Consider the following 15889-nt stretch of genomic DNA (forward strand, 5'->3'; position numbering starts at 1 on the left):
AGAGTGTATTTTGTAGATTCATGGGATTTAATCACGAAAATTCGTAACATCTATTATTAAATCATTGCTGGAAGGCTGGAAGAAACCGCCACATTTTTGTGTGGGTGGTGAGACTTGCAACAAAGCATAGTATAACTGCTGGGCCTCTACTGCACACATATATAAAAAGCAGTCTGAAAATAAATCTGGCAGTCTGGTTCAGTGCTATTCTAAGCGGTGTGAATATAAGATCTATCCACAATGTCTTACTCACTCCTTGACCTCCACAAAGTCTTTCCTGGAATAGCAATATGTGAGTTTTGCAGCCTAGGATTTGGCTTAAGCAGCCTCTGTCTAAGGACCGAGGGTGCGCTTTGCCTTTGCAGAGCTAGCCTGCCGTGGGCAGATTCTTCTGGTGGCTTCCCAGTCGATCGCTCCCCATTCACTCTTCCCATTCTTGTGCTTGTGTTTCAGCACCTTGTCCAAGCAGAGGAAGAACGTCATCAGCTGCGTCACCGTGCATGATTCCCCCTACTCCGATTCGTCCAGCAACAACAGTCCTTACGCCGTGCAGCATCGCGCAGGGCAGAATAACGGGAACACCTACGACACCAAAGGGGTTCCAGAGACTCACTGCAGTGGGAACCCCCGAACAATCATCGTGCCACCACTGAAAACCCAGGCCAGTGAGGTGTTGGTAGAGTGCGATAGCCTGGCACCAGGTAAATTGCACCTCTTCCGTCAAGAAAATTAGTAAGAAATAAATGATTTATCTTGGAAGAATCTCATTGTTCGGTTTCATTTTGTTTGTTTGTTTGTTTTGTTTTTCAAAGAAACCGTGCTCCTGCCCTTCTCTCAAGTGACACATCTGTTCTTGGGAGCCGTATTGCATTATTTATGTGCCCTGGTACACTCAGGAGTCACGGGGGCAAGTGTTATTCCTAGTTACTTCTGTGCAAACCCAAGAGCAGAATGCAGCCTGTAGCGCAACATTTGACGTGAAAGGCTCCCAAATGCAAGTGTGAACCTTTGCTTCCTTGCCTTTCCATAGGTTTACTTTAAAATGGGTATGAGATTGAAAACACATGTGCATTTTCATCCAAACTTGTTGACATTTCTGGGAAGAACATTTCCTCAGCATCTTCATTATGGACCGATGAGGTTTGATCATCCAGAGCCTCTGCAATGTTAGATAGTACGATGTGTTGAAAAGGGGCTTATGTGGAAGTCTGGCCCAAAGCAATTGGCTTTGAGCTACTTGGCAGTCCTTTCTTTTGACACAATGCTGGTGAACACGAAGGCTCAGAGGGTGAGCTCCCCGCTAGCTCCTTCTCCCTCCCTTCCTACTCACCACGAGGTTAGCCAAGCCAGGGCTTTTATATGCTGTGCACACTATTCTTTCCTTCCTCTCTTTGGGATTTGTACCTGCATCGTACAGTTCTGCTGGCAGAACAGTTCCTCACACTTCTGAAGTATCTATAAAACCTCCTCTGGGCCCAGTTTGGGGTCCAGGTATCAGGTCCGCTTGTCTGCCTCTAGGATAACAGGCTGGCCTGTGTATATGAAGCACTGCTGAGATATTCTCTTAAGTAAGAGAAACCATTTTCTTATCCTGCTTCTGTTGTGTATCTCCTCCCAAAAGCCACTCTGGAGGAGGTTCAGTGAGGAAAAGGTAGGGTGAGCAATTAAAGAATGTGATATAAGCTACAAATGTGTTTCCTTTCCTGGCACAGTCACCACCAGTCACCACTCATCCTCCTACAAGTCCAAGTCCTCCAGCACCGTGACCTCCACCAGCGGTCACTCTTCAGGGAGCTCGTCTGGAGCCGTTGCCTATAGGCAGCAGCGACCAGGAGCACATTTCCAGCAGCAGCAGCCTCTTAATCTAAGCCAGGTAAGTCAACTGAGACAGATTTTGGTGGTGTGTCATCCAGCTGCAACCCACTGCTGCTCCAGCGTGGGCTGTACTGTTCTAGCCTAATGATAGTTGGGCCCCATTTGAGTCAGATCGACTGGTTTCAGCATTGCTGCAGACCTTGATCTTCTACCTCAGGCAGTAAAGGCAGCACAGATCCTGCCCCTCAGTGGGCTGACAGTACTCTGGGTGTTTTAGAGTCAGATGATCTAACAGTGTGAGTGGGAATAATGTAAGAGAGGAGGTGCTGTGGCTCAGACACAAAGGAGTGGGACAGGACCATGCAGGAAGGCCTGAATCTCTGTAGCCGTGGGGAGAGTTCCCTTCAGGTGAATGGAGTGCATCAGTCCCGCTGCAGGAGTGGGAGATAAGTCCCCGTCCGATGTGACAAGGCAAAATTGAGCCTCTGTGTGCATACGTGACCCCTTGTCATGTAGTGAGTTTGATCCATTCTGTGATAAATCTGAGATCTGGGAAAAATCCCGTTACTTGGCATCATGCCGTTCCCAGAATGTTTCATAGTCTGTGACCAAAACACCCAGGGGATTCCCTGGAAGCTTCTTAAATAGTGCCCTTTTCATGGGCTGCACCTGGAGCCTTTCCCTTCCCTTAGATGAGGTGATGAGACTGGGGAAGTTAGAGCAGTTACTGCCATATCCAGAGGAGAATATTTGGAGAGCTCAGAGGACAGTGCCATTTGGCATCCAGAGCTGGATGTAAGCAGAACTGGTTTAAGAAAATAGTCTGTGGGAGAAAAACGCTCCCTCTCCTCAAAATTTAGTTGAAATTTAAAAATGTAAATAACTCGAAATAAAAGTGAGCGAAAATAGAGGAAATGGGTAAAATGCCGTTTCCAAGAGGGGGGGAGGACTGTGGCTGCCACATTTCAGACCACAATGACAGCACAGGGAGTGCTTAAAAGGATGAAAATAATTGGAAAAATAGAAGGAAATAACATGGAGCATTGCCCTTCCTGCCTTCTAATTCCTACTTTATTGGTTACTTAATGCTCTGACTACACCATAATTACAAATGGCTGGGAAAGCTCCTTGACATTATTGTGCAATGCAAAAAAATAACTTAGAAAATCCCCCAAAAAATACATTGTTCCTGTCCCACTGCAAGAAGTTGCCTGTGCTAAAGTAATTATAGTTGATTGCACGAGGCTACCAGGCACCTGCAGGATCTGATCGAGATGAGGGTTTTATCTTTTAAAAAATAAAGTAGTTATTCTACTTACTGTGGACGTGATAACCTCAAAGACCCAAACTGAACAAAAATAAATTGCCTGTTCCAGGCATAGCTAAGTGACTTCATTCCCCTGAGCTATCAGTGCACCGAATTTCATCATCAGAGTTCAGTGACAGAAGCTGGGTGTTGTGCGAGTGACTGGACTTGTGGAAGACGTTTTTAGGACCCGAGCATCCGAGGTTGGGTCTTCATGGTAGCTGTGTCAGCAGGTCGTGGCTCAAAATGGGGGACTCTGCTCTCCTTCTGGGGGACGTTCTGGTGAATGTACGAAGCTACAAGGTCTTGCTAGGCTTGGGAGGGACCCTTTGCCATCGCCTGTTTCCGAGGGAAGATCGTGGTGATGCTGAGGGTTTCAGGAGGAGCACGAGGGCCTTTCCTGAGGCCAACCTGGTTTCGCAGGGAGGCTCCCAGGCACGGCTGAGGAGGTAAAGAGCCGTCGTCTCTTGTCTTGTAACCGCTTATCACTATTGCTGTCTTTATCCAGGCCCAGCAGCACATCACGACCGATCGCACAGGGAGTCACCGGAGACAGCAAGCCTACATCACTCCAACGATAGCTCAGGCCCCGTACTCTTTCCCGCACAATAGTCCCAGCCATGGTACAGTTCATCCTCACTTGGCCGCGGCTGCCGCTGCTCACCTGCCCACCCAGCCCCACCTCTACACATACACCGCCCCGGCCGCCCTGGGCTCCACGGGCACCGTCGCGCACCTGGTGGCCTCCCAAGGGTCTGCGCGGCACGCCGTGCAGCACACCACCTACCCCGCCAGCATCGTCCACCAGGTCCCTGTCAGCATGGGCCCGCGGGTTCTGCCCTCGCCCACCATCCACCCGAGTCAGTACCAGGCTCAGTTTGCCCATCAGACCTATATCAGTGCTTCTCCAGCCTCCACAGTCTACACTGGATACCCACTGAGCCCCACCAAGGTCAACCAGTACCCTTACATCTAAACACTGGAATAAGGAGCGAGAGACACACCCGCCGCGGGGGAGCGAGGCGGCTGCTTTTGTACTGAAGAACATGACAAACTAACAATGCAATGGGAGGCTCGCGTGAAACTTGAACGAAGGAGACTTTCAGGAAGAAACGAGAAGGAGGAAAGAAGGGGGAGAACCAATTCTACAATTTTTATTTAAAAAAAAAAAATAAAGAAAATGGAAAAAAAGAACAGAAAAAAAAAATAAAACCACAAAAAAACAACCATTCTACACCAAACTAGAGAGAGAGAGAAGCAGAAGGACCCTCCAGCGGGTCCTGTGTTTTGAAGAACTTCACCAATAGACTTTTAAAGGTTATTTTCATCCAATAGTGAGCTACATTTAGAAATTTGTTGTCCAGAACACCTAAAATGAAATCCATTCGGTTTTTAATCCAATAGGTATATGGATTAGGGATTTATCCAGCATTTCAAAGGGTTTATGCCCCATCCTTGCTGCGGTCTCTGTATCCCAAAGCACACGTGGAGCTTTGGGTTTTCTCTGGAAATAGAAAGTGGGTAAGGGAGGATGAGGGAGGAGGAGGAAATGTTGTCCCAGTGCTCTAAATTCTGATTAGCACTGATCTGCTTAAACGTAACAGGGCAAAACAGGCCACGCAGCACTGGTCGAGATCAGAAGCAATGGGGTTGTTTTTCCCTTTCCTCAAACACACTGGATAAATCCCTGAGAAATGCTATTCCTAAATGAGATCTCTAATAATGTATGTTGGATTTCAGTTTCATTTTATTTCGTTTTATTTGGAGTTTTTCCTTTTAATCCCTAGCCGTTTTAGTATAGGAGGAGACATTTTAGCTGCCCCCGGTAGAATGTAGCACTATACAGGTCATACACCCTTTTTACTATTTTGTGTTGAACTTCAACGATACCAATAGACTATTCCTCAATGTGATTGCACAAAGAAAAGTGATATAACATAGGCATGTAACAAATGTGATTGTCCAGGTATGTGTGTGTGTGCGTGCGTGTGTGTGTGTGCAGATGCTGCCTTCTCTCTGTGGTGTGTTCCTCGGCACAGCCATTACAACTGTCACAGTCTTAGTTTTACATCATTCCCTCGTAGTGCCTTACCGAACTACAGACGCGGTTTAAGGGTTTACTTCCACTGGTACTCCTAGAAACTGACTGAGGCTAGTCGGAATTTAATCTCAGCTCTTTTTTCTTTTCAGGTTGTTTTTGCTGATTTACTTCTTCTGGTGATGGTGGTGTTATTTTTTTTTTTCCCCACGTTGTCAATCTTAGCTCACTTGGCAAGGCGTTGGGGAGGCTTGTAGGGGTTAGAAATGTGTATATCTGGGTGTTTTCTCTAGCACTGGATGGGCTGGAAGTGACCAGGTTGGTTGTGAGACCCAGCATGACTCCCAGAGGGTCTGAAGGTGTGTTTGTGGATTGGTCTGTTTCTTTCCTGTTGAAGTAACAGCTTTCCTCCCCGGAAACTGAATTCTCATGTTGCTGCTTGCCGACGTTCTCGGTGGAGTAGGAGGACAGAGTCCTCCCAAGTCGTCAGGTTGTCTCAGTTGTACGTCTGAAAGGGGAACAAAACTTTAGCCCATGGGAGGGGGAGACACTAGCCATTGCCATCATCTCTCACTACATCTATCGGTGGGAGGAAGTTGGGAAAGGTAACAAGCAGACCCAAAGCAAGAATGGGAAAATCCAGTTGAGAGAGTCAAACTCAGGTTTCTTAAATGAAAGAGAAATATTGCAAGACATTGGGCCTTACCCGCTCCAACACGGTTGTGGCAGAAAGAGTTTCCCTTCCTCCCCTCACACCAATTCTGTGAAAGATTTCCTGCGGTGGTGTGGTGCCCCTTGACTGGGAGGGCACATTGGTACTGTGGGTCCTCCACACTGAGGAGCACTACGTGGTCTTGTTCTCTGAAGGTTTCTGAAGAGAGCCTTCCCTACAGCTGGGCTTGGTTAGGAGGGAGGTTTTGCTACTAACAGCAGTTGCACTGCTGCATCAATATTTGGAAGTGTCTCTAGAGTACCCATGTATATGGTCGGGCTTGGGAGAAGGAAGAGAGTTTGACAGAAAGTTTCCATGAAATCCACATGGCTGCTCAGCTCCACTCCACGATTCCCTGTAACTAGAGCATGAAGTATTTAAGCGTTTCACAAGATGCTGGAAAATAGCAGGTTCGCTGACAGAGTGGCGAGGGGTGGGTTCCCTGGGTGGCGATAAGGAAGGAGGTTCTCTCAAGTGGGAAAAGATAACAAAAAGACAAGCACAAATACATTTTCTTGTGGTGAGCACGTGGCTGGCCTGAAAGAAAAAGGGATCCTGCTATGTCGGATTCAACAAGATGGTTCAACAACACTGTTGTCTTCTGGCAAACCACCAAATAACCTCCTGGTTGCCAGCTCCGATTCCTGGGCTATCCTTGCACAGTTTTCTTTTCCTGCCTGTCCTTCATTCCAGCTCAATATACTGTAGATGAAGATGTGATCTCCCAGCACCCTGTGCACCTTACCCCTCCCTTTGGAAATACAACACTTCCCCTCTCATCCGGGGCAGGAAAATAATTCCCCGTTCTCGCTGTAAAGTTCTGGTGCATTCCTCTCCTGTCCCACCAGTTCAGGAATGAGAGCGTCATGCTGCTTGTGTCATGAAAAGGAAAGATAATGTTATTTTATTGTATGGTTGTTATGATTATGATTATTATTTTATTATTATTATATTTTACTCTGGGTTTTAATTGCACACGCATTCCTTAATCTTTGTTTTTTTTTTTTTTCTCTTAGTATTGTTGTTATTAATTTTATTTCTCTCCATCAGTGGCATCAGAAGGGTTGCTGTGTTTGTGAACACTGCAGAAGGAAGGGGAAATAAGGTGGTCCTGAGAATGAGAACCTAGGAGGAGTGGGGCGGCTATGGGAGATGGTCTTGAGGGACAGTGTTCCTCCATGTCCCATCTGCATTTCAGAATAAATCCAGAAACATTCACGCAGAGGCCAAAACCAAACACCAGCTAACAACGATCTATCAGGAGAGTAGGATTAAAGGCAGATGAGGACCTTGGGGCCTTAGGATCTGGCTCACCATCACTTTGTTTGATAGGACATTTATTTGAGACCAAGCCCAATTTGTGCTCCAGGCCATGATTATTTGGCCTTTTTGACTAACCCAAGGCCACACAACGTGGTAAGGTTTGGGTTTTCCCAAAAGAGAAAGCAGATACGTGGTTCTCCAGAAACAGGACTAGCAGAGGAACTGCAGTAGAAGAGTGCACATGGTTCTCAGTCCAGTCACGGATGGGATAAACGGTGCTGGTGCACACAGCAGGCGTTAGCTAGGTAAAACACAGCAGCAGAAAGAGCAGGTTCCTCACCTGTTCTTCCACTCTCACTGAAGATTAGTCAGGTGTCCACAGGGCCAGCATGCTTGGTTTGCCTTTTTTTTTTTTTTTCCCTGATGTAGATTTTCCTTTCTTTTATAATTATTTGTTGTGAAAATTAATTAAGCTATTCTAGTCTCTAGAATGTAGGTATTTATGTTTTCGATTTGCATCACCTGCTCTGTTAGAATGGGGGGAAGCAGTGGCTGAATTGAAACTCCATAAAAAAATGATAGGACTTCAGCAGAGACTTAATCATGCACTTGAGTGCTTTACTGAAGAATAGACTTAAACCCTTCAAGTTAATTACTTGTTTATATGCTTCTCTGGCCTAGGACTGTTGAAGCATGGAAGGCTGTAATCTCAATCACAAACGTGTTTTAGTTGTATTAATTGTGTTTTCCCTGTGTACCCATCTGACCTGCTCTCCCACGCAGGCTTGAATCTGATTTCGGGGGCGTTTGGCAGCGGAGCTGGTAGAGCAGCACACGCTGGCGGTGGGGAGCGATGCGTTGCGTGTCGGAGGAGGTGGCCTTTCACGTTGTCCATGCTGGAGTCGCTGACCTGCCAGCTGGAGGTGGCCAGATGATCGCGGTGATGGGGCACTGGTGGCAAGGGATGAGCAGCGTGGCCGTTGAATTGCTGTGGTGTGGCGACAGCGAGTGAGGGCTGTGTTTTCTGGTGGGTACGGGGGCACTGAGCAACACCTCCTCCCTCACACCTGTACAAAAGCATGGTATGGGAAAGTGTGGTGCTGGTAGTCACAGGGGAAACCTGATCAGATTAGCAGAGGAAGCAAAAGTTTTGCATGCTATCGGTGCCACGTACATAATAACAGCCAGCTTGTTTTGCTTGCAAAGTCCTTTGGGGAGGAAACAGGATTGACGTGTTTGGGTTGGGTTGGTGCTCTTTGAGGATGTGGAGTAAACTGCGTGGAAACTTGAGAGAGGAGGCGAATGTTTAGATACTGGAAGTGTTTTGGGTGGCTTGTGGCTGGCATGGCAAGAAGGCGGTCCCTTTCGCCATCATCTCATCTTGCTTCCTTCGCATGGGGGAAGCAGAAAGAAGCATGGACATTGCCTCTCCTTAGGGGTGGATCTTCAGACTATTGCTGTGAAACCAGACTGTAGAAGGGAGTGGAGGAAACAGGTGACATGATCAGAATGGAAGACCTGAGTGGAAGCACTTCCCACTGCAGACTGGAACAAATCCAGTCATTTGAGAGAGCACCAGCAATTGCATCATCCTCAGCAGTTGTACCTGCTTGCACCCAACAAATCAGGCCTTGTCAGATCTCTTTCTCTCTCTTTGTTCTGTGGTTTTGTCATAATATCTGAAACATTCCAAGGAAGGGACACTTCTATCTGACATTTTTCCTTTTTTGTATTTTCAAGGGATTATGTCTTGCAATTTGGTTTGAAGGAAATTCCATTTGCAAACTTGAAGGGCGATAAACCCAGCTTTTTCTTTAACCAAAGAAACTTTATTTTTTAAAGAGAGAGAGAAAGAGACCCCCACCCACTACGGAAATTAAACCAAGCCACAAGTCACAGCTGCCAGGCAGCAGTGATAAACTGTGGAATTGCCTCGTTTGTCTTTTTCTCTCTCAAGTTTCTATCATTGTCTCAAGTAGCTAGCTTGATGAGCAGAGAAATTCACACTAAATATTGCTGCTATCCTAAACTTTAGGGGATGTCAAAAACGTTATTCTTCTCTCATTGCTGTTCACCTTGATTAAGATGCATCAGTGGCAACAATGCGGTGTTGAAATTGTGAGCTGTGTAGTGGGGATAAGCTTCTGGGTGTTCCGCATGCTTCTGTAGTACCTCCTTCTCGGGATTTGGGATGCTGGTTTTGTTCTGAGGGTCAGACCCCAAAGAGTGCTGCAGCATCAGGCCTTATGCAGCTAGGTGAGGGTGTTGGACTTAGTGGTGTGCTCTTCCACGGCGTGGCAATCATCCCATCGGAGAGGTCTGCCAGTTTCGGGATAGCTGCATGCAAAGTCCACATTACTGATCTTTGCTCAGGGTGGGCAACACAGACAGGAAAAGCGTGGGACGGGAAGGCTTTCCCCCTTCCTGCTGACGTAGCCCTGCCTGTCCCACAGGAACGTCAAAGCAGTTGGTCCCCAATCCTGGACACCCAACCCCATCACCCCCCTGGTCCCCAAACCTCCCTGGCTCTCCTGTGAGGAGAGCCCGTGCCCAAAGCACGTGCTGGCCCCCGCTCGCCTCTCCTGGCCTGCTGCTCATGCAGGGAGGAGGAGGTGGGGGTCTCCACTGCTGGGATCCCCACCCCTACCCTGGCAGTGCCCAGAGCTGGTGCATTGATCCTACAGCACATGGTGGTGCTGGGGCAGCTGGCAGGGGCACAGCATTGACCTCTCCTGGCAGGTCCCCGTCCCACGGGCGGCACCGCTGTCCGCCGGGGCAGTGTGAGGTGAGAGCCGGCAGCCAGGGCTCTGTGACAGAGGTGGCTTTTCCCCGAGTGCCTGGGGGTGACCCCGGTGTGTTTGGCAGCCTGCTAAAAGCTGCCGGCACGTGTGACGGCCTGCAGGACGGGCAGGGATAGGCCCCGCGGGCACTGGGCCCCGTGGGTTATAGGCCGTGCGTTACAGCGCCAGGAGTGGGGCTCGAACGGCGAAGGAGCTCGGTTCCTCAGAGGTCTCACGAAGCATGCTAGGAGGGTTGGCTTTCTGCATTTCTAGTTTGAAACTCCTGTTTCTCATTTACGGGTTAGCTTTGTCCTTCCAGTTTTAGCAGTGCTGCTATAACAGACTATTCATGTGTGTTTGAGGATAAAGTTTTTGTTTTTAATCTTTTGCTTATCATAGTTAATCTAAGAAAGGCAATACTAAAGGTATATTTTTTTCCAAAAATGATATTTTTTACTGCACTGATAAATATTGTGACATCTCTGTTCTTAACTCTTTCGCTGTGAGGGGAACCGTGTGCAGACTCACACAAACCTTGTAAATACTTGCGTGTACTTCTGACAGCCAGGGATTTTTTTTTCTTTTTTTTTTTTTTCTTTAAAACAAGGTTTCCTCTTTGAAACAGAAAGCAATGGGGCAACAATGCTCAGAGCAAAAGCAAAGCTTATCCCATTTTCAGAACATAGCCAAGGAGTTTTTGCAGTGCTGGCATAGAGTTAATATTTAATGCCGATGTGTTTTGATATTTTATTTTTTTTTTCTCCAGCAAATTGTTTGGAAAGGAATAAGACAGAAAAGCTTTGGTCTGGAATTCTGATCAGAAATGTTATTCGTCTCTTTTATGGCACCTCTGATTTTTGTTTTTCCTTTCTTTTCCAAAACTGGCTTGCTGCAGGCTCGCTGGCCTGGGCTCTAGGTCAGTTGGCGGCTGCGCCGGGCGCCTGGTGCTCAGGGACCGCCGACTCCTTTGGAAGCAAACCCGCCGCCGGTCAGGATTCGGGATCCTGACGGCGACAGAGGGTATGCCAGCAGACCGTGGGGTACCCTCGGGTTTTTTACAGAAGGATTTAGATACACTTATATTACGCAAACTGTGACCTAATGGCAATAATTACCTCAAATGTGGGCATTCATCCTGGTTTTAGCCTTTCTGAAAACATGTAGCCAGCTTGAACTTTGATTCAAAGACTCTAAACTCTGTATGGGCGGAATAATGATAAATGCCCACCCTGGTCATTGTTGCTTGAGTGAATTCTGAAGACAGTGAATCTTTAAAGAGAAAAAGTTAAACCAAGGAATAGATTACTCTTTTATGTATTTTAATCAATTGTGATGTTAAATGCACATGTAAGTATATATGTTTATAGCTACTGTAAAATGCTTTGGCCTTCTAGAAGATATTTAATGAGTCACATTTTAAACCAATATGAACTGAATAATAGACTGTGGCTACTTAAACAGTTTTCTGGCTACATTTTATAGTTATTACAGTGTTTTATAGTTTACATTTAAACTGGTACTTTTTAAGGGAAATCTTGTGTTTGTAAGTGACACCTTCAAAAACTCAATACAGCTGCCTCTTTTTAATTTTGCCCTTTACAAATGGAAAAGTACAAGTGTGTCTTTAATATGTATATTCTGTTCTGAGGTATAACATAGTGTTGGAAAGTCAGTCCAGAGATCAAGTAATCCACTGTATTCCAAAGTCTGGTTGAAAAACACTCCACCCACGTTGCAGATTTAGCACCTCTAGTCCAACAGATAAGCTATTTGTTTGTGTGCTCGTTTAATACCATACTTTATCCAACTCCTTGGGTTGAAGCAGGGAGCGCAGTACTTCCAAATTCACTGTTCTGTGTAGGATCCTCATCTGGATGAAGATACCCATGTAAGAGAATGAAGGATATTCAAAAGAAGGATTGTATTGTACTGTTGATAAATCTTTAGCCAAATGATTAATTCCTGAGTTTAGTGATTGCCTGTTTTATTTTGGTTTTGTGTGTGTGTGTGTGTGTGTGTATGTGCATGGTGTATGACAGCCACTCAGAGGCAATGCTGTAATTTGGCTTTCGTCTGTTCACCCCGTTACTACAAACGGTGCTTACCACCGCAGAAACTTTTTGAACCAGTAAACTAAATACAAAGTTCATTGACCATCTCCTTGTCAACTTTGTTTTCTTAGCCAGCGTCAGTTCCCATCAGTGCTGTCTCCCTGCTGCTGTTACGGTGTACTTTGCATCTGGGTATGTCACACTACCCCCTCCCCAGTCTCGCCTAGCTGTCTAGCTTGCTCTTTTGTGTTCTGTCACTCGAGTAACCAATGAACATGGTATAAATGTCTGCTGGGCGAAATGGTACTGCTAGGTCATGAAAGCACGGGAATTGGCATTTAAAAACATAAATCTGTGTCTGTGTGAAGAACCGAGCTTCTGTGGTGGAGCCTGGGCACCCCAGGGGGGGGCCCTTACATTTCTGCCCCATGCCCGAGGCACTGGTCCCAGCGAGCCCGGGGTCAGTGGTGTTGCAGAGGAGCGATGGGGATGCTCGTGGTGCCGCTGGCTGCTGATACAATCCCCCAGTGCAGCTCAGGGCTGCCGTGCCCACCCCGTAACCCACGGAACCAAAGCGACGACGCATCGCATGGCAGCCCACGAGCAGCGCTGGGGCTGGCGGGGATCATCCCCCCCCCTTCTCAATCATTGCCTTTTGCTGCCCTCGGCACTTGCACGACCTTTTGTTCTTAAGGGGGGGGTCAGACCCGCAAACACCAGCACACTCAAGCGAAGGAGACAGTCCTTTTGAATACTTTGGCTTGCAGATTGTCAGGCAAGAAGGGGTTTTGGCCACTGGCAACGCACATCCCCTAGAACCCGAATGGTTACGTATAGCACCGCTGCCCTCGGAAAGGAAAGAACAGGCTTCTGCCATGCTCCCATGTCACATGGTTACATACAACACTTCTGGCTCCCCTTCTCCCCCACCTTTATTCCTTCTGTGTTCGATTTTGTGTTTTATTTAATTTTATTTTTTGCTCTGTATTCTTTTCAAAATGAAACTTCCATGGATATCCCAGGGCACAACCATTTCAGGTGTAAAAAGGATCTCCTCATCCCCTGTTTCACCAACCAAGAAACCAAGGCTTTTTGGGTACCGACTCTACTTGGGCAGAATCAGAATGTAGCCTGTATCTTTCATACCAAACCAAATTTCTGAAAGGAGCGGAAGTGTAATTAATAGCTTTATTAAAGGAGTGAGAGAGAGAGAGAGAGTAAGAGAGGGAGCGAGATGGAGAGAAGAAAGAGGGGCATCTAGGAAGTTGACGAGGCTAGACTTCGGGTAGTTAAAAACGAACCAAGAGGTGAAACATTATTTACGAACAGTAAAATCCTTTTAAAATCAGGAAGGGGGAAGTGGAGGGAGCATTTTATACCTTTCGACTGCCCACAAGCCCAGCGCACCCTGGATGGAAAGTGGAAGTTAACGTACACTGAACCAAAATTCTTGAGGGGGAGAGAGGGGAGGAAAAGCTGTGAAATACTATCACCACTGCAAGGGAAAAGATGCCCCTGCCCCAGCTCTGGATCTCGAATGGTTCTTTCTCTACAGCATCATCTCAGCCCAGATACCCCATGAAAGCCCTGAGCCGTTGTGTTCCTTCACTGTACGGTTTCTGTAATAAGAGTGTTAATCCATGTTAATCTTTGTGAAAATTATTGTGTGCAACAGTATTTTCTTGTGTACTGCTTTTTTTTTTTTTTTTTTCCTATGTGAATTGTCCCTTTTTTTCTTCTTTTCTTTTCTTTTTCCTTTTTTTTTTTTTTTTTTGGCTTTTGGAAAGTATGTCTTTCTTCTTTTAAAAAAACAAACAAAAAAAAACCACAAAAAAACAAACTGATGTGTTGTAGACCTCTATGTAACCTATTCCTTAGTCTCATATTATAGGTATGTTATAAGAATGGATATTTTACTTGGCTTTAGAATGTTTTACAAGAAAATTAATTCTTAACCAATCAAGTTCTTGCTACTAAAAAAAAAATGCTTGTGTTTTTCATCATGACGTTGTGTGCTTCTAATTAATAATCATTTTCGTTGTAGAAAAATGGAGTGAATTTATATTAGTCTTGGAAACTAATAATAGCATTGTAAATTTATGAGATGATTTTAACAGAAAATACATTATAGAAGAATATAGTTATTTTAATTGTAATATTACTAACTGTAGGGTGAGAAAGGAGGTCCCGTTGTGGTGAACTATGTTATAGCTTGTTATTCACGGTTTCTTTTTGATCATTTTTTCGGTCTCTGAGGTGAAACGAGTTATTAATCAGAATTTGTAAACTCACATATGCATATTGTATATGTGTAGAAATGTAATCACACTTTGTCTTGGAATTACATTAAACTGTTTTAAGTCACTGCAAAGTTTGTGTGTCTGTGTGTCTTATCGCTAGTTAAAGTTTGGTCTGAATGTTTGGTTAGTTTTCAGTTACTTTTATTTAATCTCCCAAGTCTATTTGGAAAACGTCGCTAATAGTATCCTTAATAATAAGTAAATAGTTTTCCTTTTGAGGTGGCATTTTTACACGTGTGAGACTAGCAGTTTGTTCTCATTGCAGAAGAGTGTGTTTATGGTCGGATGTTCAGCTCGGAGCTTCACCGAAGCACAGTAGGGTTGCGACTTGCACATCTCTTTGGAGCTCCCCGGCATGCCGACAGAGGTGTGGGCACCAGCTGCAAATATCAGCCTGGTTTTTCTTTGCATTATGCCTGAGCCCCTGTTTCATTTGTTCCCTTTCATCTCTTTGCCAAGCCCCAGCTGACCTTTGAGAAGTTTACACAGACACCAACGTGCTTCAACAACCACACGCTGCCACCGGCAGCACCTGCCCTGTGGGCAGTTTCCATTTACACCGATAAGACTCACTTGGGCAGGATGCCTGTGAAGGATCCCGTTACTCAGTGCTACCCTGCAGGAGATGCCCTCCCTCACCCACTCCCTGTGCCGGAGGGAGATCAAGACCTCCTCCTTTTTGTTGCTGACATTTTCCAGCACAGGGACTCGTGTGTGAAACACTGTGCCTCCTGGCATGCAGGATTCAGCTTCTTAATTTGCCTTCTGCCTTCCCATGAGTGGCCAGTGAGATTCACCGTGGTTTATACTGAGCTGTCTAGTATATGAAACATCAGATAAGCGTTGCTTTGGATTTCTAGGCAGATGCTGAAACCTGTGGTAACAAGAGGACACAAGAGCTAGCAGCCTTAAACTGGCTTAGACCCCAATTCAGCAAAAGCAATTAAAGCTGTACTGCTGGTGCCTATTTAACAAGCCACTTAAGTTTGTGTTTAATTTAAAATTGTGTATCCTAATAAACGTCAAGCTTTTAATCACATACTAGCAGGTAATTGCATGGGTAGGTGCTTTACTGGAAATGAGTTTACTGGGTTATGGTATAAGGAGGAGACATTGGTGAATGGTCTGATCTCAGAAACAGCTATAAATCATAAAGAGCTAGAATAAATGGCAGAGTTTCTCCATGTTTGCATTGTGTTACACTGCCTTGTTTTGTTGTTTGTTTGGTAACACATCTATAAAACTGAAAGAAAAAAGAAAAAAAAAGTTTGTCATTCTGTTGTCCAAGACCAGAACAGATCAAAAATGCATTGCAGTCGGACTGTGTTATTTCTGACCATTTATCCACAGGAGAGGAAAATACTTTCTCAGTTTGAGCAGGGCTGCTTCCGATGGAACCTGTGATGTCTCACTGGAGGAAATGAGGATTTTCAGCCAGCAGATGAAAAGGTGAGAACGGTCTTGGAGAATCAGATATGCCGCCAGTGACCCAAATCTGGCCTCCAGAGTGTGGGACGTCAGAAGGTGCAACCATTTCCCAGGTTTCTCCATGGACAATTTATCCACACATCCATTTGCAAATACTCCTGAGTTTGTTTAAATCTAAACTTGGTGAGTTGCTGGG

The 15889-nt window shown here is 45.8% G+C and overlaps 1 protein-coding gene and 1 long non-coding RNA gene across 8 annotated transcripts in view; one reads left to right on the top strand and one right to left on the bottom strand.

Annotated features, from left to right (window-relative positions):
• HIPK2 (homeodomain interacting protein kinase 2) overlaps positions 1-14330 on the top strand; it is a 133051-nt gene extending 118721 nt beyond the window's left edge. For 6 of the 7 annotated variants that reach the window (XM_027449084.3, XM_027449100.3, XM_027449088.3 and 3 more), the window contains exons 13-15: positions 454-701; positions 1713-1873; positions 3630-14330. In XM_027449084.3, the coding sequence (XP_027304885.1) occupies positions 454-701; positions 1713-1873; positions 3630-4097 (877 nt within the window). In that variant the 3' untranslated portion in view covers positions 4098-14330. Of the gene's footprint in view, positions 1-453; positions 763-1712; positions 1874-3629 lie in introns of those variants that run through there. The other variant, XM_072038757.1, reaches the window with a different exon arrangement.
• Positions 13687-15848, bottom strand: LOC106017709 (uncharacterized). Its single transcript, XR_001191334.5, has 2 exons — positions 15603-15848; positions 13687-15508 (listed from the first exon to the last, which is right to left on the bottom strand). It is a non-coding gene; the product is annotated as an uncharacterized lncRNA (long non-coding RNA).
• Between the last annotated feature and the right edge of the window lie 41 nt (positions 15849-15889).

The sequence above is a fragment of the Anas platyrhynchos genome, chromosome 1 (genome assembly GCF_047663525.1).
Source record: "Anas platyrhynchos isolate ZD024472 breed Pekin duck chromosome 1, IASCAAS_PekinDuck_T2T, whole genome shotgun sequence".
Classification (NCBI taxonomy): domain Eukaryota; kingdom Metazoa; phylum Chordata; class Aves; order Anseriformes; family Anatidae; genus Anas; species Anas platyrhynchos.